The 25425-nt window shown below is 38.7% G+C and overlaps 2 protein-coding genes across 3 annotated transcripts in view; both read left to right on the forward strand.

Moving 5' to 3' along the window:
* Positions 1-4681, forward strand: part of LOC124607306 (phospholipase A1-like) — a 113832-nt gene extending 109151 nt beyond the window's left edge. Inside the window, exons 6-7 of one of the 2 annotated variants that reach the window (XM_047139601.1) lie at positions 1250-1400; positions 4431-4681. In XM_047139601.1, coding sequence (XP_046995557.1) covers positions 1250-1400; positions 4431-4515 — 236 coding nt within the window. In that variant the 3' untranslated portion in view covers positions 4516-4681. The remainder of the gene's footprint in view (positions 1-1249; positions 1401-4430) is intronic. The other variant, XM_047139602.1, reaches the window with a different exon arrangement.
* Positions 4682-21085: 16404 nt separating this feature from the next.
* Positions 21086-25425, forward strand: part of LOC124607131 (phospholipase A1-like) — a 123121-nt gene continuing 118781 nt past the window's right edge. Inside the window, exon 1 of the mRNA XM_047139337.1 lies at positions 21086-21220. Coding sequence (XP_046995293.1) covers positions 21166-21220 — 55 coding nt within the window. The 5' untranslated portion in view covers positions 21086-21165. The remainder of the gene's footprint in view (positions 21221-25425) is intronic.

The following is a 25425-nucleotide window of genomic DNA, read 5'->3' on the forward strand; positions in this document are numbered from 1 at the left end:
CTCAGGCTGATATAATGCATGTTGGATGCTGCCACAGTGTAGATAGTAATGCATGAAATTGTTGGCCCATTGGGTTAGGATCAGTCCCCACTGCCATCTAAATATTTTCCCATGTTTGTTTTTGTACTGCTTTCTTGTTCATCTTGAGAAAACCACACGGAGAATATGTTTGTCAATACCGCTTCTCACAGGCTATTTGAATCTGAGCGCAAAACTACCTGATTGGGTAACTTCAATGCTATATAACTTGGAAATGGTGCAATGTATCAAGTTTTTATGTCTCAGTAAAATCTGCCCTGCAGCATCCCTACAAGTGTTACAGAAATTTTCTGACCACCTTCATTTATACCATCACTTGTTAATAAAATGTGTGTAATTGTATGGAAAGAAAAAGTTCCAGTATTTGACAAAGTTCTGCCAGCAATCCAAGGATCATTACAAGAAAATGAAAAAAAAAACCACTAGAAATAAAGTAAGAGGTGCACCTTGTTCGACTTAACCTAGATTTTGGAAATACGTAATTATAATCTGCCCTTGGAATCGTATTCAGTAACTGAGTCACATTTAAAAACTACAATGGCAAAGCAGTAAAAAACTTTGGAACAATTATCTCCATAAATTTGCCAGATCAGTACTATGTTTTGTGCAGTTGTCCTTGAAACATTTTATTCAGTTCTGTGGGGCACTGTAAAACTCAAATTCTCAAACTGCTGTATCATCCAATACATAACAGTTGAGAACAAATACAACTGTGTTTTTTTCCAAGTAAGAACTGACTCATCCTCCTAAAGATGAAAAAAACTATAACAGTTATCTTGATATTTTGAGATCATAGAAAAAACTGTAATTACACTAATGCTGGCATAGCAGGTCACACAAAATACATATGTGAAGATGAGCGGTCTAAATCCCACAGCCCATAACATGATAACCATGTTTGCATAGTTCTTAATGCTTTTGCAAGAGAACTGAGGTCTGTTTAATTAGTTCTGTTTTTGAGTAAGATATTGTCCCTTAAGTATGTGTATCTCTTATCTTTTACTTCATATTCTTCCTTGTACTCTCCCTCTCTCTTTTCATGAAAGTCACAGTACATTCTGCTAATTGTTTTGAACCAAATTCAACTGCTCTCTTTCTTGTTCTGTTCATGTATTCAACAAGGAGAAAAATGCTAATCCATACTTTTGATTACATCTACAGTGCCAGGTGTTTGGTATATATTGTTACTAAATTATTCATTTTCTTGCAGGAGCCTGTTCACATGGCAGGTCTACACTATATTTTGCTGAATCTGTCACATCTGCTTCAGCCTTCATTGGTTACCAGTGTGACAGTTGGGACACATGTACCAACTGTAATGGAAAACTGTCGGCTGTCATGGGAGCGCACGTTGACCCCAGGTAGAACATCACATTTGTGCACACACACACACACACACACACACACACACACACACACACACACACACGAACATGAAAGTAATTTTAGATTAGGTTACATTAGATGTACTTTTCATTCCAATTGATCCATGGTGAGGTGACCTTTCAGGTCGCAGAACGTGTCAGAAAATCTAGATAACAAATAAATATTCACAATGAAAAACAAATGCACTAATGTATCTTTCACAGATCCCAAGTTAAATGATTGTTATGGATGTGGAAAGAGAAAAAAAAATTTAAGCGTAAAGGTAATAAATACCAAAACAGAAAAAATTATTTTACAATACCTATTTACAGTGATTGCATTACTGCATTTAACTTGTACTGAAATCAGATTGTGCTAATACCTGCGTTATTTTACATTATTAATAAAACACACACACATATCAGTTGGTTCTACTAAGAAATTCATCAGCGGAGTAAAAGGAGTTGGTCACCAAAAATCCTTCAGACTCCTCTGAACTGAATATCATTGGTAGTTAAACTTTTTATGGCCACTGGCAAGTTATTGAAGGTGTGTATTCCTGAATAAATGACACCTTCTTGGACCAAAGTGACTTTAAATCTTTGTGAAGATTGTTCTTGTTTTCATATATATGTAAATGATCTTCCATCTAATATACAAGAAGTAGAATTAATTATTTTTGCTAATGATACTAGTATTGTTGTCAATCCAAGCATAAATACAGAAACTGAAAACTGGTAAACAATGTTCTAAAAGTATCAATGACTGTTATTCTGTGTATAGTCTCACTGTCAGTTTTAAAAAGACACAATATGTTCAGTTCTGCACATCTAGGCATGTAGGAATACTACACCAATGATCAGTGTAACACATGGTGAGGAAATAATAAATTTTTAGGTGTCCAAATATATGAGAATTTAAACTGGAAAAAGTACATTTTATAACTCTGAAAACAACTTAATTCAGCCACATTTATACCTGGTCATTGCAAATCTTGTGGAGAAACAAGTCAGTAAGTTGGCATATTTTGCGTATTTTCATTCAATAATGTCATGTGGAACAGTGTTCTGGGGGAAGTCATCTTTTAAAAGAAAGACTTCATAGCTGCTGCTTCACAGTATATTTATTTCCTCATGAAGTTTGTTGTAAATAATCCACCACAGATCAAAAGGAGAAATGATGTACATAATTGCAGTACTAGAAGGAAAGAAGACACTCACTACTCCACATTAAGGTTGTCTTTAGCACAGAAAGTGGTACACAATGCCACAATTAAAATTTTTGATCACCTTTCCAGGGATGTAAAACATCTGACAGACAGCAAAGTAAAATTTGAAAACTAACTGAAAAAGTTTGTCTTTGACAACTCCTTTTGTTCCATAGAAGAATATCTGTTATTGTAATGTATAAAAAGTGGTGGGTATGAATTACTGACCCATATTTGTATGTTTAAAATAAACAAATAAATAAAATAATAATTAAAAATGCACTTATTGTTCTTTATCTAACCATATTTAAATTAATTTGTGATGTGAATGCAAAATGACTTGTTCCATATTATTATGATTTGTTATGCAAAATGGTTCATGGAACATGAAACAAACTAACTCCGGTATTGATTTCATGATCTGAGCTGTTGGTCTGAAAAAGAGACATATTTTTAAAGGGACATTTCATTAAGGAATAAATATATTCTGAAGCAATATTTAGTATTCCTAGCACATTAAATAGGCCTCTACAGGATGTTCTTGAGTTCAGACCAGAAATAATTCTTATTGCAGTTTTTGGACCCAGAAAACTTTGCTTGGTTTCACGAGTTACCCCAAAAAATATTCCTGTGTGACATTATGGAATGTCTTGGAGACGACACAGCGTCGAGTATAGACTCCTGATGAAAACTAGCTCATGTGTGCTAGTAACAAGGATCCCACAGTAAATGCGTCAAGCAAATCAAATACTCTTGTGGCAGAGGCAGAGCCTGAGGATGGCAGCAATGTGCCCCAGAAACTAGTCGTGTGATAGAATAAAGACATTCTCACAATACAGCTGTGGTGGTACTTTTTCTCAGATATATCATCAGCTGAAGTCCCCCATCCATGCAGTAAGATGGACATCCATAAACTGCTTAGGTTTTGTTACTTTTGCTATAAGAACAATTACAAACTGTGGGGCTACAGAAGTCAGTAGGTCATCGTATGTTGCACATTTTCATTCCCTGATTTTCTGTGGGTTAATAACTCCCCACTCACTTAAAAAGGATTAATTTCACAAAAAAAATAATTAGAATTTTGTGTGGAGTTGACACATATCTACCTTGTCAGTATCTCTGAGTAGCTGAGAAAGCTAACCACTACCATTGTCAACAATCCATCCAAATGTGAGAGTAACTGAGAGATTCACACACACAACACTACAAGGAAATATTATCTATATTATCCTTTACTCAATCTAATTTTTATACAGAAAAGGTTAAAACGTGTAGCTTTAAAAGCCCTTAACAGTTTTCCTGTGGAAATAAAATGTCTGACAAATGGCAGGAGTGTTTTGAAATTTAGATTAAGTATTTTTCTCATAACAGCTCCTTTTATACATAGGAGAATTGTTGAATAGAAGTAATTAGTCATTTTTACAGAAAAAATGTTTTATTTTTTCTTTGTTTTTTCTTATTGCATATTTCACATCATAACATTTGTCTTGAATTTGATCTGTAGAACAAGTAACTAACTAACTAACTAAAGTAACTTGAAAAAAATCCCTTTCTCAGTGCTATAAGTGAAAATTGATAATGCACCCTGGTTGTAAATTTCATTTCAGACACACTGGAAGCAGAGTTTTAAAATCTCCATTTAGGTAACCAGAGTTCCCCAGGACAGTTTTACTCTTCTGTTTATTTCTTTCTCTTTCATTGTCCATCCAGTTGTGTGTGTGTGTGTGTGTGTGAGTGTGTGTGTGTACAGATCATGAGAACTCTGAATGTCAATCTTCTTGTGTAGATGGTACTAGTTGGAAAACATCTATTGTTGCAGCACTACCACAGGAGTATACTACTTGAGTACTGCCAGTTCATCACCATATGGGCTTGGTGTGCAAGGATGTCCACAGGTTATGTGAAGAAGAGACACATCATAGAATGAGCAGGAAAAGTAGTTGCTGCAACACTTGACTGTTAGAGATTGTTGCTGGATATGCAGTTTATTGCATAAAATACTGTCAAACATGAAGAATAACATAAACTAATAAACTTTTGTGGAAAAACTTCTGCTCCTACAAATTATGTATGAGAAACAAAAAGTATGTACTCAGGAGAAATACAGTATTTAAAAAAAAAAACTTTGTATATTCTTTGAAATAGAGTTATATCCTAAAATGAGGTGGACAGAAAATGCAGTTTAAAATTACGTGGACAGAAAATGCAGTTAAAAAATTTTTAAAATTTCAGGATGTAGTGATCAGAGATAAGCTTTGTTTGGAGATGGAAACTTGTTGTCCCTCAGTCCATTAACTTTATTTTTAATTTTCACTATGTTTTCCTCCTCCTACTTTTCCATTTTCTTCCTGTTACTTAACTGCATTATTCTTTTCAGATTTTACTATGCATCATGTTATATAAAATATTTACTTCTCACACTGTGCCTTCTGTCATTTTGGAACTGAACTTAATGGTGTACTATTTTTTATGTCCTACTCTCTTTGACACTTTGTTTTTCATCTCTTCCTACTCTTGTCACTTCAACCAGGCTCTGAGTAGCTTTACCCTGCTCTCTAACTTCCCTTGACAAATCAAACAATGGAAACTTCAGCTAGGAATATCAACATTGCAAAAAAGTTAGATTGCTATTTACCATAAAGAAGACATGTCAAGTTCTAGATAGGCATGATTAAAAAACTCTCATTTAGCTTTAGGCCATATCTTTCATCAGTAAAGAGAGAGACACAAACACGCACATGAACACACAAGCATGTGAAGTGTGCTTGCTTGTGTGTGTGTGTGTGTGTGTGTGTGTGTGTGTGTGTGTGTGTGTTTGTGTGTGTGTGTGTGTGTGTGTGTGTGTGTGTGTGTGTGTGTGTCTACTGATGAAGGCTGTAGCTGAAAGCTATATGTGAGTGTCTTTCAATCATGCCTGTCTGCAGCTTTCCTTGACAAATCACTCTTTCCTTTCTTAAGAGGCAACAGCTGCAAAATTTTGGGTCACTATTTTCTACTTTAAGTAGGCAGTACTAAGAATTTCACGTCTTGAAGAAAACTACTGTCCAGTCATTCTGTCTCTGTGTAATTTTGACATTTTGTTTTATTAACAAGAATTGTAGGCATTTGAAAAATTGTTTTCTGGTAGATAATCAGTTATCATTCGAGTTACAATGTAGACAAACACCACTAATAAAAAAGCGAGTTGCTGCTTCTCTTCTACAACTATGATGTAGCCTCCAGTGTATCTGTAGACAGGTCTTTAGAGTCAGGAGGTACACTCGCATGCAGAAAAGTTGCAAAATTTGTGGTTCTGGACCAAGTTATTGCCAACTTGACAGCCATAACACTTGAGAAGATACATCAAGCTGTGGCAAGGTGCTACTCACCATTTTTAAAGAAAGCAAAAGGAGAGAATAAAATCAATGTTGGAGTACATCCAGAAGTTAAAAAAGAAAATTTGCAATTACTTTGAGTAATAAGTTTGAGGCTCAGAGATTATATCGAGTTGTTGTGGTACTGTCATGGAGCATCTCTGGTTATCATAGAACTGCAATAAATATGTGGAAGCACCTTATATGAGTTAGATGAACATTTAAATTGCAAGATACCAGATGTTGTTAAGCCCTTTATTCTTTAAAGATTTTTGAAATAAGGACCTGCGCCCATGAAATATCTTCAGGAACCTAATGCTTTGCTGACCCATTTAATAAAGATAAGTATGTTATGAAGATAATTTCCATACATTATGCAGCATTTTATATGCATGCCTTCTAGATAATAGTGTTGTAGCATTATACAGGGTGAAGTGAAATTTTTGCTCTCGGGCCTCGCAACCTGACTTCTCACATGCCAGCGATAAAAAAAATGTCTCTCTTAAAATATCTTCCAGTGAGTACATCCAGCAGAAAAAGGACGTTAAAGAGTGGCAATCTGGCAACACTGTAACCACATGTATGGTAACTACATCTGTCAGCACATATTAGTCATTCTGTACAGGTGGTGCAGTGGATAGAGTTTTCAGTTAGCATACAGGAGGTTGATGGTTCAATCCTGCGTTGAGGCATATGTTTTTTATTTGGTAAATGTAGTCCATGTGGTACAGTATCTGGCATTTTAATCATCAAAAGCAATTGGAATGGGTCCTGTAAAAAACATTTGCACTTGTGTACTAGAGTCGTAGAAATGGAAGATTGGTCAGCTTTGAAAGAAGTCCTTTCCACATTGTGGGCGTGAATTTATTCTCACCACTTCATCTACGAGATGCAAAACCTGTATTCTTTGTACCCTCCTCTAATGGTCCAATAGATTAGTACCAACTATTATTATCACCTCGTTCAGGTCCATTACATTTCGTTATGGCCTTATGTTGCCAGTAGGACTACCAACATACTTTGAGAACTATGTCCAAACTCGGGTACTATTTGTAGGTGTTATCACCGTTGTCCCACTAATTATGCCTTTCAGCAATGAATCTGGTAACCACATTCTGTTTAGTACATATCTCAGTGCATTACTATTATTATTATTATTATCATTATTCCATCAATGGGATTTTGGAAACATCACGTCTATTACTGTTCGTGAAACAGTGTAATTCAAACCGAGCATTTCACAATTAGCAGTGTCGTGATGAATCATGCAGAACAATATCTGTCAGAGGGGTAATGTGCGTTAGGTGCAACAGCACGCAGGACTGACGGTGTGTTTGTATGCGCTGTCCACCAGACAGGGACCAGTTGCCAGTGGAGTAATGCACCCATGACAGACTCCAATGTACATGCGTACACAAATTAAATTTTCTCATTGTAAATATCTATGCCACAGTGTGGCAAATGTATGGCATACACAAACGATGAATATGTGGAAATGCTTCTGTTAATGATAACACTCCTGACACCAAAGTAAATTTATATGATCCCACTTCTGGTCACCATTGTTAATGTATACAGGCAGGGAATCGAGGAGAAGGTTGTGACATATGCCTTGTCGTGGCAGTATTCAGGAGGTAGAGCAGCCAGGATTTGAGAGTGGGCACCCAGGGCTGCCATTAAATGACAAAACAGGAAATTAGGTACAATAAAGAGGATATATTTCAATGTACGGTGTACTGGTCGGAAGTAACCAGGTTTAGGCCAGTCTATGAGGTCGAACTATTAATTGAAATGGGCAACGGAAGGGAAAGCGGTTCATGTTAACTTACGTTGGTGGCCAGTCGTGAAAAGCAGAGCCAGAGGCTCTGCCTTCCGAAATGACATCTGTTCTGCTTGAGGTCTGGATTACAAGATAGAAAGGCAACTGTGTTCCGCACTGCAGAACACTCCAGCGTCCACAGGCATGACCTGTATCCCACGCACGCTTTGGCTAAAACCAATGACGTGAATTCACTAGCACTTTCAGCAGAGGTCTCTGGGTGTCTCTTGTCATCAGCTTTAACTCGACAGAACTGCCTTGGTTCTGAAATGCAGGCAACTTGTGTCACGTAGGTACAGCGTAAATTACTCTGGGAGAAGACTTGTAAAGATTTCGCTGGGCCTTTGAAGTAAATTTTTTAATCAATTTCCTTAAAATATTATTTAACTGGCTGCTACTCTGTACATTCCTTTCCCCTTCCAGAGAAGTGGTGACAAACATTGTTTACAAAATGGCGTCAGTCACTCCCCAGAAAGACAGGTTACCGTAGTAGGGGCCTTAATACTATGGGAGGGATCTGTTACAATATTTCATCTAGTATATGTGGAAGAGGACTAACATATAGTCAAGTTTATCAGATTTCATGAGTTAAGAAAATAGTAAAATATTAACTGTTCAAATTACAATACAATATTTCCTGTAATGGTTGCAATCATCACTGTCCATATAATCAGATCTTAAAACATATGATGTTAAAATCATACCAGAAAGCTTCACAAAAGAGGGATGAACTGTTTTGGTTTCTGTTAGGTCCAGGGAATAAAAATCTGTTATTAATCTGCTGTTGTAGTACAAACTCCTTGTCCTAGGGAGTAGATGGTGGCTGAATTGAATCAGCACTGATCTTTTAATGATTTACAGGCATTGTTTGTATTATTTGGCAAATATTAATCTCTTTGCTAGATAGTGGAACTAATACCAAAAATAAAATGCATCAACAACATAACAGAATACTCAGTTCTAGGATAATCAAAGTATTTGGGTAAAAAACATCATAAATCAGCTTAATGCAATCGTTAACATCTGACTTGGTTAAGAACTGGGTGAAGTACATTTAAAAAGAGTTATGGGTAATAGTTGCACAAAGTTTCACAGGCTACAAAATATTAACACATTTCAGTAGAATGGAGGATTCAGTTAGCAAGCTAAAGAGATGATGTTCCATAAATCATATGAAAATCTTTAACCACATTAACTCATGTTAAAAGACGAGGTACAAAAGTTTTCTTGTGAAATACTGGAATTATGGATGAATTCAGGGGATAACAAAGGCTACACATCAAAACCCATGAATATCCAATACCAAAATGCTACCTTATCACTTTAAAGTACCTTAAATTACTTCATAGAGCAATCATCATTCAAAAAATGGCATACTGGAATAGAAATGAACACACAGTAAGAGAAGAAGTCTGTGAAATATTTCACCTAGGTCAAAATTACTCAATAGTTTCAGTTGGAAAAATTGTAGCATAAAGTAGTCAGAGCGTCTGATGTGCTGTCACTACCTCACCTTGGATACATCATTTGAAATGGCCAATACAACGAAATAGTAGTGAAAATCTCAGAAAAGCAAAAGATAAGACACACCTATTCATTTAAAAACCATTTTAAATTACCTCATGGGATAATACTGCTCACGTACATCACTTAGTTTTGCATGTAAATTAATTAGTTAAAAGAAAGGCAAATAAAAATTAACAAGGTTGAAATGTGACCACATTGTGGTCCAAATGGTTTCTGGTTTGCACAACAAATACTATAGGTCTCATAATGGGAAGCTATAATCAATATTTCCCATAAGTTAGTGCTCAACACGGAACATGTGGATTTAATGTTTTTCCCAATAGTGCCACTCAGCCATAATATTCTGCAAACATGTTACAATAATTATTAACAGCTAACAATATCCTCATCCTATTCATAAAACTTCACATAAAAAAGAGAAATAATGCAGTGAGTTTATAATCAGATCATAAAATACGAAAACATTCACTCTGCATCTTCACCTTCACCTTCATGATGGAACACACAAGATTCATCACGATTCAACATTACAGGCTCCAGCCAACAACACTCCAAGTGAATAACGCAGCTACTGTCACCATACGGATGTTCTCTGCAGAGTCAAGTTACTTGTTTCCATTACACCACTAACAGGTTAATGTAACCATTGCACCCTCACTTTGACGACAGAACACACATGTTTTGTAGTGATACAATATTACAGGCTCCAGCCGACACCTCTCCAAGCGAATACCACAGTTAATGTCGCGGTATTGATGTTCTCCTCTGAGCCAAATTGCCTGTTTCTGTTACACCACTGCCACTTTACTGTAATCCTCGCACCCTCACATTGATGATGGAACACACAAATTTCATTGCAATTCAATATTACAGGCCCCAGCCTATTTCTCTCCAAGTGATTACCGCTGTATCGATGTTATTCTCGGAGTCAAGTTGCCTGTTTTTGTTACACCACAGCCAGGTTACTGTAATCCTTGCACCCTCACATTGACGATGGAACACACAAATTGTGTTGCAATTCAATATTGAAAGCTTCATCGTACTCCTATCCAAAAGACTAACATGGCTTCAGTCAGGTATGGCCGTTCTCCTTGGAGTCCTGTTGAATCATTCAGATGCACCTCTGCCATTTTACTGTAACCCACACATCCTCACACTGACGATTCAACACACAAATTGTGTCGTGATTCAATATCATATTCTCCAGCCGACTTCTCTCCTAGGGAGTAACGTGGCTACGGTTTCCGTATAGTCATTCTACTAAGAGTCAAGTTACTTGTTTCTGATGCACCACTGCCAGTTTACTATAACTATCACACTCTCACCTGGACGACTGAACACACAAATTTTGTTGCGATTCAATATAACAGGCTACAGCTGTATTCTGTCCAAGCAAATAACGCAGTTGCTGTCACCGTATCAACGTTCTCCTCAGAGTCAAGTTGCTTGTTTCTGTTACACCACTGCCACTTTAATCCTCGCACTCTCACATTGATGATGGAACACGCAAATTTCATTGCAATCCAATATTACAGGCCCCAGCCTATTTCTCTCCAAGCGATTACCGCAGCTACTGTCGATGTATCGATGTTATTCTCGGAGTCAAGTTGCCTGTTTTTGTTACACCACAGCCAGGTTACTGTAATCCTTGCACCCTCACATTGACGATGGAACACACAAATTGTGTTGCGATTCAATATTGAAAGCTTCATCCTACTCCTATCCAAAAGACTAACATGGCTTCAGTCAGGTATGGCCGTTCTCCTTGGAGTCCTGTTGAATCATTCAGATGCACCTCTGCCATTTTACTGTAACCCACACATCCTCACATTGATGATTCAACACAAAAAAATTGCGTCTCGATTCAATATAATATTCTCCAGCCTCCTAGGGAGTAATATGACTATGGTTTCCTCATGGTCGTACTCCTAAGAATCAAGTTGCTTGTTTCCATTACACCACTGCCAGTTTACTGTGATCCTCACACCCTCACATTGACGATGTAACAAACAAATTGTTTCATGATTCAGTATTACAGGCTCCAGCTGACTTCTCTCCGAGCGTCTAATGTGGCGCTAATCACCATGTGGACGTTCTCCTGGGAGTCAAGCGGCTTGTTTCCGATGCACCAGTGCCACTTCACTGTACCCCTTGTACCCTCTCATTGATGATGCAACAAAAAAATTGCGTCTCAATTCAATATTATATTCTTGAGCTTACTTCCCTCCTAGGGAGTAACGTAGCTATGGTTTCCTTATGGTTGTACTCCTAAGAGCCAAGTTGCTTGTTACTGTTGCACCACTGCCAGCTTACTGTAACCGTTGCACCCTCACCTTGATGACTGAACACACAAATTGCGTCAGGATTCAATATTACAGGTTCCAGCCGACTTCAGTTCAAGCGAATAACGCAGCTACTGTCACCATATCAACGTTCTCTTTGGAGTCAAGTTGCTTGTTTCTGTTATGCCTCTGACAGTTTAACGTCGTCCTCGCACCCTCACATTGACAATGGAACACACTAGTTGTGTCACGACTAATGTGGCTTCAGTCGTTGTATGGCCATTCTCCTGGGAGTCCAGTTGACTGTTTCCGATGCACCACTGCCAGTTTACTGTAACCCACACACCCTCACATTGTGTCACGATTTGATATTACAGGCTCCAGCTGACTTCTCTCCTAGCGACTAATGTGGCGTTAGTCACCATGTGGACGTTCTGCTGGGAGTCAAGTGGCTTGTTTCCGATGCACCAGTGCCACTTCACTGTAACCCTTGTACCCCGTCATTGACAATGCAACTTCTCTCCTAGGGAGTAAGGCAGCTACGGTTTCCGTATGGTTGTTCTCCTAAGAGTCAAGTCGCTTGTTTCTGATGCACCACTGCCAGTTTACTGTAACTGTCACACCCTTACCTTGATGACTGACCACACAAATTTCATCTCGATTGAATATTACAGGCTCCAGCTGACTTTTGTCCAAGCGAATAACGCTGTTACTGTCACTGTATCGACATTCTCCTCGGAATCAAGTTGCTTGTTTCCGATCACCACTTCAGTTTACTGTAACCCTCACACATTCACATTGATGATGGATCATACAAATTGCATCACGATTCAATGTTACAGGCTCCATTCGTCTTCTCTCCCAGTGACTAATGTGGCTATGTCAATGTACAGACGTTCTCAAGTTTGTTTCTGATGCACCACTGCCAGTTTACTGTATCCCTCGCACCCTCATGTTGACAATGGAACACACAAGTTGCTTGGCGGTTCAGTATTACAGTGTTCAGCTGACATCTCTCCAAGTGGGTGACTGATGACCTCAGATGTTAAGTCCCATAGTGCTTAGAGCCATTTGAACCATCTCTCCAAGTGACTAATGTGGCTACAGTCATCATATGGAGGTTCTCCTGGGAGTCAAATTGCTCATTTCTGATGCACCACTGCCATATTCCTGTAACCATTTCACCCTTGCATTGATAATGGAACACACAAGTTGAGTGGCAATTCAATATTACACTCTCCTGCCATCTTCTCTCCAAGCGACCAACATGGCTTCGTTCAAAGTAGAAACATTCTCCTCGGAGTCAAGTTGCTTGTTTCCTTTGCACCACTGCTAGTTTACTGTAACGCTCGGCTCCTCATATTCATGATGCAACACACAAATTGCGTAGTGATTCAATACTACAGGTTCCACTAGGCCTCTCTCCAAGTGTCTAATTCGGGTACGATCACCGTAAGGTCGTTTTCCGTGGGAGTGAACTTGCTTGTTTCTGTTGCACCACTTCCAGTTCACTGTAACAATCACCCTCTCACATAGACAAAGGATTACATAAATTTCATCATGATTCATTATTACAAACTCCTGCTGACTTCTCTCCAAGCGACTAACGCAGCCACGGTCTCCGTATGGATGTTCTCATGGGAGTCAAGTTGCTTTTTTCTGATGCACCACCTCCAGTTTACTGTAACACTCACTTCCTCACATTGACGATGGAACACACAAATCACATTATGATTCAATATTACAAGCTCCAGTCAATTTCTCTCCAAGCGACCAACACAGCTACTGTCACCTTATGGACATTCTCCTGGGAGTCAAGTTGCTTGTCTCCAATTCATCACTGCCAGTTTACTGTAACACTCACACCCTCATGTTGATGATGGGACACAAAATTCCATCGTGATTCAATATTACAGGCTCCAACAGACTTCTCTCCAAGCGACTAACATGGTTGCAGTCACCATATGAACATTCTCCTGGGAGTCAGTTTGCTTGTTTCTGATGCACCATTGCCAGTTTACTGTAACCCTCACACTGTTCCTCTCTTAGTACCACTATGTCATTCAGTTCTGCCCCACAGCTAAACATACAAATGCTGACACTCTCTCCCACCTTCCATTCAGTCCAGACCCACTTTTAGATCGGGAGGAATTACTCTGTTTTCACTTTGATGAATATGCTCAACCAACTGTTGGTGGTTTTCCAATCACCAGCACTTGAGTCTCACAAGCTAGTGCTACTTATCCAACGTTTTTGGAAAGTGAAATGTTGCCTACATTGTGGCTGCCCTGAGGTTCCTCCATCATGGGTATCTTAATCGTCCATAACTATTATGCATTTCAGTATCGTTTCTGTTTCATTGGTGGTGTTCTACTACTTGATACAGACCACTCAGCTGCTCACATAGTGGTTCCCTCAGCTCTCCATTTGGATTTCCTGCAGTTGCTACTCACTGATCACGTGGGGTGAGAGGGGAGGGGGGGGGGGGGTGAGGCGGGGATGTGTCACACACCTAGGTGTCAGCCTGCCATCATGCTTTTTTGTCGGTTTTGGATTTGTTACAGCATGTTCTCAATGTGCTTTGCAGTAAGCCACCCCATGAGCAACGTTGTCTCCATGGGCACAGCCTTCGCAGGCCTGGTAGTGTCTTCACATCGGTTTTGCTGGCCCTTTCCGTAATGCACACTGGCTAATAGTAACTGATGCATTCTGTCTGTACCTACATGTTGTTTGTTGCCTATCACCTTTTGCCTCTGCCACCATGGCAGCCCTGTCCAAAATTTTTTCCATCGAAGGACTTCTGGCAACATAGGTCTTTGATAAAGGCCCTCATTTCTGAAGGAGAAGTTTGCCTCCTTCTTCAATGACCACAGGATTCGCCACATTTTTGCCCTTCTATCCACAGGCCAATGATGTGACCAAAAGGTTAGTTAGAAAAATCAAAGAGAAAATCATAAAGTACGTGATTTGGTCCCCATCTGATATTGCCTTGGATCAATTTCTGTCTTCCAGTTCGTTTATACTGTTCGGCAACAACAGCCCCACTGAAGTGCTCCTGGGTGTCAATCACAGATGCTCCTGCATCTCCAGTAGCCCAGCCAGGGAAACCTACCCATGCAGCCATTGTGTCTTTTCCAGCCCGGGGTGGCCGTCTGGCATGAGGGTTTGGTCATCACCCAAACTGGATTCTTGCCTTTATTGCCTGATGCTGTGGCCACCATCTCTGTGATGTCTGTACACAGGAACACCTCTGAGTGCATCATTATGACTAGTTGCACCTGTGCGTGGACAACTGGACAATCCTGGCTGGGACACAGACATCACCACGGCAGTCTGTGTTGCACGATGGATTACCTGACGTGGCTGGGTCTCTGCCACAACATACGAGGGGTCCCCCATCACCAGGCACAGCTTCTTCAATATTGGTACTGGTACTGATGTAGCCTCTGTCCACCACAGAGCTGTCTCCTCTGCCTCTGCCATCACCACCACCATCACCTCCAAGCAAAGGACTCATATGCGAACATGGAGCTTACTCAGACATCACCCATCTTACCATATGAGTTGACACAAGAAGGCAGACTGAGATGCTGCCCACACCATAAGTACTTCCAACCACACAGCCCAGTATCAGCATGTCATCTCAGACAGAGTCTCATGGAGGGAGATTCCATGAACATCTCACAAATCTGAGCTGTTCCCCTAGGGAAGAAGAATGAAGTAATCCACGCACATTTGAAAGCCAAATTACCAGTGTGTTGTCATCTGCAAGAGTGCATTGCAAAAGAGCAGTACTGTGAACTTCTGATAGAGCTCACCATGGGTGAGTGACTATTTAAACCCTACCATGCTATGCTTGCACTCTACATCTACATCTACATATATACTCCGCTAGCCAACAAGTGGTGTGTGGAGGAGGGCACAATTCGCACCAAAGTCATATTTTCCCCCCTCTGTTCCATTCGTGGATCACGTGAGGGAAAAATGACTGTCTGTACGCCTCAGTGTGAGTTCTTATTTCCCTTATCTTTGAATGGTGATCATTGCGCTATTTGAACGTTGGTGGTAATAATATGTGCTCTACATCCTTGGTGAAGATCGGATTTCAGAATTTAGTGAGCAGCCCCTTCTGTTTAGTGCGCCATCTGTCTGCAAGTGTGTCCCACTTCGAACTTTCTATGAGATTTGTAATGCTCTCGTGATGGCTAAATGTATCAGTCACGAATCTTGCCGCTCTTCTTTGGACTTTCTCAATCTCTTGAATCAGACCCAACTGGTCTGATACTCCAAGACTGGATGAACTAATGTATTGTAAGCTATTTCCTTTGTTGAAGGACTGCATCACTTCAGGATTCTACCAATAAACTGCAACCTAGAGTTCACCTTACCCATTACTTATGTAAGCTGATCATTCCATTTGAGATCATTTCGAATAGTCACACCCTGATACTTGACAGACATTACTGCTTCCAAACACTGGGCATTTATTTTGTACTCATACATTAATGGGGATTTTCACCTTGTTATACACAGTAGGTTACACTTGAGAGATAGTTGCCAGTCATTACACCACACATTTATTTTCTGCAAATCCTCATTGATTTGTTCACAACTTTCATGTGATACTACTTTCCTGTAGACTACAGCATCATTGGCAAACAGTCTCAGGCTACTGTCAATACCATCAACCAGATCATTTATGTAAATTGTAAAAACCAGAAGACCTATTATGCTGCTCTGGGGCTCACCCAAAGTTACGCTTGTTTCTGTTGAAGTCACCCCATTCAGGACGACATATTGTGCCCTGTCTGTTAGAAAACTTTCTATCCAACTGTATATGTCATCAGATAGACTGTAAGCACTCACTTTTTGTACCAAGTGACAGTGCGGAACTGAGCCGAATGCCTTTCGAAAGTCAAGAAATATGGCATCAACATGGGAGCCGGTATCTGGAGCCTGTTGTACATCGTGCACAAAGAGGGCCAGCTGTGTCTCGCATGACCGCTGTTTCCTAAAACCATGCTGGTTTCTGCAGATGAGCTTCTCAGATTCTAGAAAGGTCACTATGCCTGAACACAAAATATGTTCCATGATTCTACAACACATTGATGTCAGTGAAATTGGCAGATGAGCTTCTCAGAGTCTAGAAAGGTCATTATGCCTGAACACAAAATATGTTCCATGATTCTACAACACATTGATGTCAGTGAAATTGGCCGGTAATTATGTGCATCCAATTTTCTACCCTTTTTATAGATTGCTATGACCTGGGCCTGCTTCCAGTCTTGTGGAACTTTCCGCTGTTCCAATGATCGCTGATAGATGATGGATAAGAATGGTGCTATATTTGTAGCATAGTCAACATAAAATCTTACGGGGATACCGTCTGGGCCAGATGCCTTCCTGGCGTCTAAGGATCTTAACTGTTGTACAATCCCAGATACATTAAACAATATGTCAGACATCCTTTTTTTTGTTCAATAATTGAAAGAGGGAATGGTGCTGCAGTCCTCTATCGTAAACAAGTTTTTGAAAGCTAGGTTTAGAATTTCAGCCTTCTGTTTATCATCATCAGTTACATTACCCATACTGTCAGCAAGAGAAGGTATTGAATTATTTGTAGCTTTCATAGATTTTAAGTGCAACCAAAATTCTTGGGGGCTATTTTTAGATTCTGCAGATAAAATATTGCTTTCAAATTTGTTAAAAGAATCTCTCATTGTCCTTCTGACAGCTGCTTTCATTTCGCATAATTTCTGTTTGTCAGTGGGGCAGTTACTACATTTAAAACGACTGTGTAAAATTCCTGCCTTCTCAGCAACTTCATAATATGTTTGTTGTACCAAGGTGGATCCTTTCCCTCCCCTATACTTTTGTTTGGCACATACTTCTCTAGCACATGGTGAACAATATCTTTAAATTCCAAACAAAGATGCTCAATATCTTTGTGTCTCGCAGTGAATGCTTGGAGCTGACTATGAAGATATTCATTAATGACACTTTTATTTGCTTTCCCAAACAAGAAAACTCCACTGCTTTCCCAAACAAGAAAACTCTACGCTGTTTCTTTGGTTTTTTTGCAACTTCCACTGGCATGGAAGCCACAATGACATAGTGGTCGCTAATACCTTCTTATAGATTAACTTCCTCAAAAAGATCAGGTCTGCTTGTCGCCAAGATATCAAATATGTTCCCATCTCAAGTTGGTTTTCTAACCAATTGCTCAATGTTGTATGTTGAGAATGCTCCTAGAATAACTTCACATGAATCTTCGCTTCTGCCCCCTGTGATAAATGTGTAATTTTCCCAGTCAATGGATGTTAGATTAAAGTCTCCACCTATAACTAATGGATAATTTGGATATTTACTTCCTCTGTACTCAAGACTTTCCCTTAAACATTCTGCGATGTTTGTTGTGGATGTTGGTGGTCTATAAAAACATCCTAATACAATGGTCAATCCTTGTCTAATTGACAGCTTTATCCAGACTATTTCACAGTCCGACCCAGTATTGATCTCAACTGTGTTTAAACGGCTTTTAACTGCAATGAACACATCACCTCCCATAGCATCAGTCCTATCCTTCCTAAACATTGTCCAATCCGAGTTCAAAACTTCACTGCTTTTTATATCTGGTTTCAACCAGCTTTTGGTACCTAATACAATATTGGCATTGTTACTGTTTATTTCGGAGATTAACTCGGGGATCTTACAACAGACACTTTGGCAATTTACTAACATGATACTAAGCATATTTAAATCCTTTAGAATGACCTGTTTAGGTGAACTAACAATTTTACAGTTGGCACACCCACATCAGTGACAAGAACTCGTAATTTTTCAGGCCAGCGGTTTGTTTCCCATGGGGAGGAACCTAATCTAAATAACCCCTATGTGCATGCCACAAGTACTGTGCTACCCATGTAGCCACTTCCTGTGTGTAGTGCACCCCTGATCTATCAAGGGGTACCCTACAACCTTCCACCCCATAGCGTAGGTCAAGGAATCTACAACAATTTTCATCACAGAGTCAACATAGCCTCTGGTTTAGATTCTCCACTGGACTCCAGACAAGTGGAACCCTGGTCCACCCTGGGTACAATGCTGCAGATCGTCAGCTTGGCTTCCACTGCTTGAGAGATGGAGGCCGCCTTCACCGATTTAGCCAGCCATCGAAAGGACCCAAGGGTTTCCTCAGAACTCCGACGACAAACATCGTTGGTGCCGACATGTGCAACAATCTGCAGCTGGCTGCACCCCGCATGCTCTATAGCCACCAAAAGAGCCTCTTCCACATCGCGGACAAGGCCCCCCAGCTAGCACACTGAGTGAACATTGGACTTCTTCCCTGCCCTAGCCGCTATGTTCCTGAGGGGCTCCATGACTCGCCTAACATTGGAGCTCCCAATAACTAACAAACCCCAAACCCCACATGCCTGTCTGGACCTTGCTGGAGGAGTGGCCACTATCCTGGCAGAAGGTGCATTCTCATTTATCATGTCATTACTCCTTGCATACATTTGCCTTATCTTATTATGTTCAGTGTATGTTATGGTGATTGACGTACATGTCACAGTCTAATAATGTTGTACTATCATTCTGGGTTGCATTGTTTGTCCAAGTTACAACAGAAGTTCCTCAAGAGATTTTGGTGTTTTTAAGAGAAATACATTCTTTCAGGAAAAAGGTATTCACAAATTCATATGGCCAGAGAGGGAATATAGTCTATCATGAATTATGTAATAATCAGCAACAAACTAGAGGGAATATTTAGATAAAGCATTGTTTTTGTAGCATATAACATGGGATCAGATTATTTTTTTGTAATATTCCAAATAAACAAGCTCACAAAATGGAACAGCTATAGGAAATTATCCAAACGACATGTAAAATAAAGTGTTTTTGCTTAATGAAGACAGTATCAGAGATCTGTATCAATAATCCCTAAACAGGTACCTGCAGCAGACAAAATCAGCAGAAGATACAAAGCAGGAATGGAACACTATAAGAAAAATGATAATGAATGCTACTGATGAAACACTGGATAAGAAGAAAAATATATGATAGAAAGGAGGCATCAAAGTCTGGACACCAAATATTGAAGTGACCATAACGCTCAAACATAAAGCCCATCTTGATTGTCTTAATGACCCAACAAAATAAAATCATCAGATTCACAGACAGTCGTAGAAGGTGCTCACCAATAATCTTGGGAATGTTTTATAAGTATAATTGAAGATGGGGTATCCACAAAAAAAACAAGCACTAACCTGTAAGACAGTGAAAATGGTTTACAGGGAAAACATAGAAACAGCACAAATAAATAATTTAGAATAATGGCAAAGGGTCAAACACTACAAAACCCTTTAGTGTGCAGATAGGGAGACAGAAAATGGGGATATGAAATATACACACTCATTAGATGTGGATAATTTATGCACAGAAGCAGTGGCAGAGACTATGGTGGCCTTGAGAAACAGGAAACCTACAGGCACAAACAGCATAAGCAAAGAACTCCTAAGTTATGGTGGACTCTCTTTTCATTAAAGACTACTAAATATATTCAATATGTAACACAAAATAATTTTCACACCAAGAGGATGGCACAAGCTGTTTAAAAAAGGAGTCACAAGTAAGCATGCAGCATGCAAGGCTTATGCTAAGATCCTGATCAGTAGATGTAAACTAATATCATTGTGCTATTAAGTGAAGAACAGATGGATATCTATAGAGAAGGACTGGCAGTGGGAGCAGGATTTGTGTTTCCCTAGAGGAAGACTGACAACAGTTGTGGTATTTGTTATGAAACAGATCGTTGAAAAACACGCAGAATTTAATCAAGAGACCCATTTAGCTTTCATTGATCTAGAAAGATAAAGTTAACAGAGAAAAACTGTGGAGCTTAATGAAAGAAAGGGGACACTTTAAGAGGCCTATACAAAAATCCAATTACTTCATATACAAGTGGAGAACCGGTAGTGCCTTTCAAGGCCGTTACTACGGCCAGTGGTGGTTGTTCTGGGTACTGATTTCTCAGGATCTACGCACCCAAATTGCGTGAAAATGTAAGAAATGTCAGTTCTAGTATAATATATTTGTCCAATGAATACCCATTTATCATCTGCATTTCTTCTTAGTGTAGCAATTTTAATGGCCAGTAGTGTATATATGTACACAATACGAAAAAAAACTTAGTAGAATGTTGTAGAACTCTTTCCTACAAAGTTACAAATTAATCATCGTTTTTTCCAAGTTTTCCATTTCTTTCTCTCTTTAGCTGTTTAATCTTATGCACAAGATATATGTAGTGCACATATATGAGCGTATGACCAATGCTAGAACGTGTCAGTTATTCATTTTTTAGTCATACCCATTGATATTGTGAAAGTATTTTGATAGCACATTATCAGTGCACATTGCTTTTCATTTTTCCAGTAGCTGATAATGCCTTGATAAAGATCAGTGCTCAAATTCCAAGGTAACAAATAGCCAACCTCAATAGATAATCAGTTATTGCAGATAGCTTTTTTCTTGTAAGAGTACATTTACTGCTTGGAATTCAAAGAATTCATCATGCTGTTTCTCCATATTTTGTTGTTCACCTGTGTCACATTTTCTTCAGCAAAAAGTAAGTATTTATTGATCTTAGAAGTATCCAGACTATATGGCACCAGTAATTATTAATAACTGTGTGGTGCTGAAGTTAGTTATATGCAGTAACACTCTACAATTACTTGGAATGTGAAAACTTAGCATATATGATTTGCCAAATTAGCATCTATTTTTGTGCATTTAAAAGAATAAGAATTTTTCCTCCTGCTAATGAATGTTATATTTTGTAGCTCCCAAATGTTTAATTAAATACTAATGGTTCATAAACCTCTTTCAGGGAAGGAAAAAAATTTTATTTTACACCTTTTTTAAATATAAATTTTTACTGCTAAAAACTCCAAACAATACTTAGCTAACATTTTGTTGTTTTCTATTAGCTGCATTTCAGTAAGTTACTTGGAAGGACCATAGCTACAGAATACTGCACAAAGAAATTAAAACTTTTAAAATTTGGATATCTTTTAAACTGTTATTTAAAATTATATGCCTCGGGTAAAATTTTACGAGCTGAATCTTCAAACTATATAGGATGCCGATTTTGCTTTTCGGAGAATTAGTTAACTTGCCAAATCTGCCTGCTACTTTTTCTCAGGAAGTTAGTAAGTGTAATACCTTTTCTGTTGCTTCAGAAAATTGTCAATCACATATGATTCTAAATTTAATTATTGATTTCCAGGTTTTGGGTACAGTATGTTTGACCGTCAATATCTAGAGACTCTGTTCAATGTTCGAAGTTCAGCAAAATTATTTAGTATGATATTATGCACAAACCATATTGGTGTAGATCCTATTTGTTGGACAACAGTTTCTAGTGTCTTACACTGCTGGCATCACAAAGATGTTTACAATATCAAGAACATAATTATCTTTCCAAATAGAACACAGCTTCAAACTAGATTGATTATATGAAATGGAAAAGTTGCTTGCTTTAATACATATCTTCTGACTTAAAGTATTAAATATTCTTGTATTTACAGTTCCTGGTGTTTAAGAAGGCTGACTTCACCATCATTGCATCTTCACTTAAATCAAGCATAACTGTTGCCCATTATTTATTATCCAAACTTGTAGTGTAGAGTACTATGTGGGAACAGCCCTCCTATATTTCCTCATTCACAAAATTTCATTGCAGTGTGAATTAGGATGCATTGTTTTCATCTGACATTTGAAATAGGTCAATGAAAAACAATGCCCCACTCTATCTGTGGTATCATCATACAGAAAGTTTATTTATTTTCCAACAACAAGTTGCTTTGGGCAGTAAAGATCATGTCATATCTGCATATACATTAACACTCTCCAAACAACTGTAAAGTGACCACTGTAAAGTGTGTGGCACAGCCTACTTCTCATTGTACCATATTTTTAGTGGTTCTTCCTGTCCATTTGTGAATAGAGTGTGGGAAGAATGATTGCTTAAATGCTTCTGTGCATGCTGTAATTCGTCTAGTTTTGACATGATCCTTATGGGAATGATTCCTCACTTTACTCTGGTTCTTGAAAGTTTGTAACTACTCTTCTGTAGCATAGCTACACCTTATTCTTAGGCATCTGCCAGTTCAAGTTTTTCAGCATCTCTACAATTCTCTTCCAAGGCTCAAGCAAACCTTTTGCCATTTGTACTGCTGTTCTTTCCATACGGTACATTCAATTGCTACATCAACTGATTCTACAGGTGTTTCATACAGTCATTGACTCAAAGGTATTTGCGAATCATTAAAACTATTCCATTACTCACAATATTACCAAAGCTAAGTCAAGTTCTTCCTTAATTTCCATGTTGCCTAGCTTGTTAGCAGCAACTTATAAATAATACAAATACTCTTGACTTAATTTTTTTGGTTGCTGGTAACATAAAATGTTGGTACAGTGTTCCAGCAAACATGATGCAACATTTCATGAGCAGTGGCAGCAGATTTAGCTATAAATGGTATTGCATACCATAGTTGAGCAGGGCAGTGGTGGGTGCAGGGGTGGGGAATGGGGGGTGGAAGATGACATTGCAACTACTAACAAAGCTGCCCAACACAATGGTGATACAGTAGCAGTGATGTAGGCAACAACAACGTCTGCGGCAATGATGGCACAAAATATCAGCACCCCTCAGTTCCCAGTATTTCAGATACACAAAAAACAAAGTAAGTTAGTTATTTGATTTGCTATCTTCTACTACTTCGTGATTCATTGTATTAAATTTCGACGCTAAGGTGAAAAACTGCTGAACTAGTCTACATCCACATTCACATCTATACTCTGCAAACCACTGTGAGATGCATGGCAGAGGGTACATCCCATTGTACCAATTATTGGTGTTTCTTCCCATTCCATTCACATATGGTGTGTGGGGAGAATTATTGTCTGAATGCCTCTGTGCATGCAATAATTATTTTAATCTTCGCTTCACAATTCCTGTGAGAGTGATACACCGGAGATTGTAGTATATTCCTTGACTCATCATGTAAAGCTGGTTCTTCAAACTTTTAGACTTTCTCAGGATATTAATTAAAACTTCTGGGCTAAGAGGCCATGGTTGAAAATTAGAAATTCTTCCTCCTCAAGTTTCATTGCCAAATGTGAGAACTATATTCCAAGGTGAGCCAATGACTGGCTGCTAGGCAATGAAGGTCACATTTATATAGAGCTCATAGAAGGTGCCACCACTTGTCACGTGCTGTCAACAGTGAAACTATCTCTGACTGAGATCATTACCCTTGATCAAAAGTAATCAATTGTCACATCATTGGTACAAAGTCGATCATCGCGTCTTATCTAGCTTTAGTCCTTCTTCTTTTCTGTTAAAATTATTGTGGTGTTTATAAATCTCTATAGCTTCTCTGTACATATGTGCATAATAATAATGCAATGTCTTAGCTAGCAAGCTTGTCTCACTAAATTTTATTTCATGATCACGATCTTCAAAAACATGCTCGGCTACAGCCGATTTGTCGGTGAGTCCCAGATGACAGTTCCTTTTGTGTTTGGTTAGGCAGGTATTAACACACATTTCCATTGTTCCAATATAAACCTTCCCACAACAACATGGAATTTTATACATCCCAGGTTTTGCAAAAGGGTGACGTTCATCTTTCGCCAATCTTAAACATTCACAGATTGTTTCAACCTGAAACTTGACCAGAACTTTCCCAGTACTTTATGTAATATTGTGGATAAATGGAAGAAAAACTTTCCCAGTTGATGATTGTTGTTGTTGCATGTTTTGGAAGACTTTTCTTCTGTGATAGAGTGCTTGATCTATCTCATTATCAGTGTATCCATTTTTCTTAAAAGCTGTTCACAAATGATTTAATTCCTCTTGTAAATAAACTGACTCACTGATTTTATTTTCTCTGTTAACCTATGTTTTAATGACACCTCTCTCCTGCCTGGGATGATGGTTCGAATTCTTATGGAGGTAATGATTGGCTTCCTATATACCTTATGACCTTAAGTCCCACCTGCCTGTTTCATTACTGAAACATCAAAAAAATTAAGGTGTCCATTACTCTCTGTGTCCATACCGAATTGTATCTTTTGATTAATACTATTTAAATGCACCCAGAAATCATTCAGTTCCCCTTTACCAAGACTGCATATCACAAAAGTTCCACCACATACCGATACCTTTTCAAAGGATTTTTATTGGCTGATTGCAGTGCCTGGTGTACAAAAAATTCCATAAAAACTTTATATATATATATATATAAAAAAAAAAAAAAAAAAAAAGAGAGAGAGAGAGAGAGAGAGAGAGAGAGAGAGAGAGAAGAAGAAGAAGAAGAAGAAGAGAAGTGTTTGTACCTGCTTAACTGAACATAAAAGGAATTGTCATCTGGGTCACGTTGACAAATAGGCTGTAGCGGGACATGTTTTTGAAGATGGTGATCATGAAATAAAATTTAGTGAGACAAGCTTGCTAGCTAAGAGATTGCAATATTACACATGCATGTGCAGAGAAGCCATAGAGATTTATAAACACCACAATAATTTTAACAGAAAAGAAGAAGGCTTAAAGTTAGATTCGATATGGCTGTCGACTTTGTACCAACGAGGTCACAATTGATTAGCTTTGATCGAGAGTAATGATATTAGTAAGAGATAGTTTCACACTCAACAGCATATGATGAATGATGGTGCTCTCTATGTGCTCTATATAAACAGGACCACTATGGCCTAGCAGTTAGTCATTGGCTCACCTCGGAAGATGATCAGCATTTGGCAACGAAA

Source organism: Schistocerca americana, chromosome 3, assembly GCF_021461395.2.
Source record: "Schistocerca americana isolate TAMUIC-IGC-003095 chromosome 3, iqSchAmer2.1, whole genome shotgun sequence".
In the NCBI taxonomy this organism is placed as follows: Eukaryota; Metazoa; Arthropoda; class Insecta; order Orthoptera; family Acrididae; genus Schistocerca; species Schistocerca americana.